We start from the raw sequence: 2,908 nt of genomic DNA, 5'->3' as shown, positions 1-2,908 counted from the left end.
ATAGCGAATTTTTTTAATTACAGGTCACCTATGGTACAACCTCATGCACATCCCGAAAAAGCATTCCCCTCATCCTACATCATCACAGAGTGGTGGCGACCGGCTACCTAACCTATTTATTTGATGTTATCGGGATTATCACAAAACAAATGTAAGCGGCATGGTTAGAAATGACTAAAAATAAACATATGTTGATGGACATTCAATACTAATAAAACGAAAATGTTTTCCAAATGCATTAATCGAAGACTATCCGTAGCAACGCACGAGTATTGTGCTAGTCTCTGATAAACCATGTTTGAAACATAGTAAAACGATTTGTTTCAGAGGTAATACCATCAAGTTTCACCAAGTTTTATCATGTTTCACATGTTGATTTTCAGAATTATCAAAATATATTCAATGTTGGGCTCAATTTTAAGCTCCCTTAATTAGAAACTGCAATATGGAAACGGTCCGCAAATTAAATTTCTAGTTCAAAATCTACCTAGTTTTTAAATTTTAGAACAAGATGTAGTAGTGTGGGTGAGAGAGAATGCAGGTTTATCAAAAAATTTAAAGAAAGAGGGAGAGAGAGAAGGTAGGACCGTGGATGAGATGTCCCATGCACGGGAGACTTGCATTTCTCATTTTCTCTAGAATGGTGCCTCTCCAGAGTAGTTGAAGCGTAGCCAGACGTACACGTGGCGCGTGCCTGCTGGGGCGCAGACGAAATCTGTATAGCGGACGAGAAGGAGGACACGTATTCACGCATAAGCATCCACCTGACATCAGCACATGTATGCCGTTGCATGCATGCACGCCGCCACGTCGGTGACACGTGCAGCTCCGTAGCATGTCGGCCATGGCGGGCGGCCCTGCTACTTATTTATACCTGCTGATCCACTCGACACTACACATATCCTCGGGCGTCTCTGCAACAATCCACAGCTAGGAGTTGATAACATCGACCGAGATTGATATTGATATACTTGCTGGTATTTGCACAGCACCGATGGCTTCGTCGGCGGTGAGCCAGAGCCACAGCGGGCAGCTGCATCCTCCGGCGGGGAGCATGATGGCGCGGGTGGACCGGCTGGACCTGGTGGTGGGGTACCTCGAGGAGATGCGCCACCACGGCAGCAGCGCCAGGTCCTCCACCTCGCCGTCGACGCCCACCACGTTCTCTTCCTCGTCCCCGACCACGCCCCGGTCGACCGGCCGGTGCCGGCCGGCGGAGGAGCTGCTCCGGGAGACGAAGGCCAAGGGAAGCCTCGTGGAGCGCATCGCGTTCCTGGAGAACCGGGTGCTCAGGATGGAGGAGGAGCGACTGTTGGCGTCGAGCATGAGCATGGAGATGTCGCCGGAGAGGACGAGCAGGTTGAGCAGTAGCATGAACAACGGCGGGAATGGGACTGGGAGCGGGAGCGGGAGGAAGAAGAAGGGGCTGAAGAGCCTGGTCAAGTCGTGCGTCAGGGGAGGCGCCAAGCTCAAGACCAAGGACTAGTCCTGTACGTATGTACGTGTAGTATACAACAGCTGAAGTATACACGTGTCTTCGTAGCTAGGGAGCGTAGTACGGCACAGAAACACGCGTGTATGTTCTCGCTTATGCGTGTATGTACATGTAGCCAGCGAATCGTGAATTTTACACGTACGTATGTATATGTTTTCCCTCCGTCTAGAAAAAATGTTGTCTAGATATACACGTATCTATACGTGTTAGTGTAGATAGGTGCATTTTTTTTGACAAATCTAAAAGGAGGAGGCTGGAATATATATTCCATATATTATATGACCCAGGAAACTTAATTTGGACACGTCACTGTTTTAGATCCGCTCTTCTTTTGAGATGTAAAGTTCGTCGTATAGAGAGTTTTCTCGGGTGAAGAAAGAACTATCTTTGCGTATGCCGACAAAACAGTTGCTTCTTCGTGGTCAAATTCTTATGCTCTCAGCGAAAATCACACCATTTCGTGCTGACTACGGGTGTGCTTGTTAAACCGATATGGAGAGAGTACAACTTAAAAAGAGAGACTAGTCAAGTGAAACGAATAGTCAACTGAAACTATAAACCCTAATTTAGGAGTATAACTTAAAAGAGAATAGTCAACTGAAACTATAAACCCTAATTCAGGAGTTTAAAAGAGAAAATAGTCAAGTAATCTTATGAATCCTGATCCGATTTAAATCGTAAGAAAAACACATTTTTATTGCATTTAGCTTACTTCACTATTTAATCCAAAAATATAAAAATACTTAGTTATCTTATTTTGCAGGATTGCTAGATGAAGATAGGAAGAGACAACTCCTTACTTAATTTCCCGAGAGTTTGATACAACTTTGAAGTCACCCTTGTGAGAAAAATTCTACTAGCACAATAATCTACACTTGAAATCCCAACATCACCAAATGTACATAATATAAAGAGTTTTCTCAAGTGAAGAAACAACTATCTTTGCGTAGGCTGACAGTTGCTTCCTTGTGGTCAACTTTTTTTCCTCCGAGCAAAAATCACAATATCTCCAGCCGACTTGAGCACGTTATGGTTCAAGCTGCCCCCACGTCTCCCTCCTCTAGGGGCTGTGGGAAATCCTAGCGTCCTAGCCGCTGGCCACTCCCTGCCGACGATGCCGCTGCAGTGGCGGGTCCGATTTTAGAAATGGGCGTGGGATCCTCCGATCATGGCGTCCGCCAGATCCTAAATGTCTGGTCGTCGGCCACAGGTTGGTGGAGGCGGCCCTTATCGATGTGGTCGTGTGGGCAGTGCACGTGGGTGCAATCAGTGGTGGTGGCAGCGGCACGCACTACTAGGAAAAGGCCTATAGGTGGAGGCAAGTGGTGCCGGCGCACCACCATAGGCATGCGCCGGTGGAACTTGTTGCCGGCGCACCAAATAAGCGCCGCGCCGGCGATGGACCTATACTGC

At 47.1% G+C, this 2,908-nt stretch overlaps 1 protein-coding gene across 1 annotated transcript; it reads left to right on the top strand.

Annotated features, from left to right (window-relative positions):
• Window positions 1–844: 844 nt before the first annotated feature.
• On the top strand, window positions 845–1,767 carry LOC127304578 (uncharacterized). The gene has a single exon (XM_051335221.2). It carries the CDS (start codon window positions 995–997, stop codon window positions 1,484–1,486), a length of 492 nt encoding a protein of 163 aa, XP_051191181.1. The 5' UTR covers window positions 845–994; the 3' UTR covers window positions 1,487–1,767.
• The last annotated feature ends 1,141 nt before the right edge of the window (window positions 1,768–2,908 follow it).

This window comes from Lolium perenne, chromosome 5, assembly GCF_019359855.2.
Source record: "Lolium perenne isolate Kyuss_39 chromosome 5, Kyuss_2.0, whole genome shotgun sequence".
NCBI lineage: Eukaryota > Viridiplantae > Streptophyta > Magnoliopsida > Poales > Poaceae > Lolium > Lolium perenne.
This window is presented reverse-complemented; position numbering and strand designations above follow the sequence as displayed.

Coding starts and splice junctions, on each gene's coding strand:
- LOC127304578 (XM_051335221.2), top strand. CDS start 995: ATGGCTTCGTCGGCGGTGAGCCAGAGCCACAGCGGGCAGCTGCATCCT.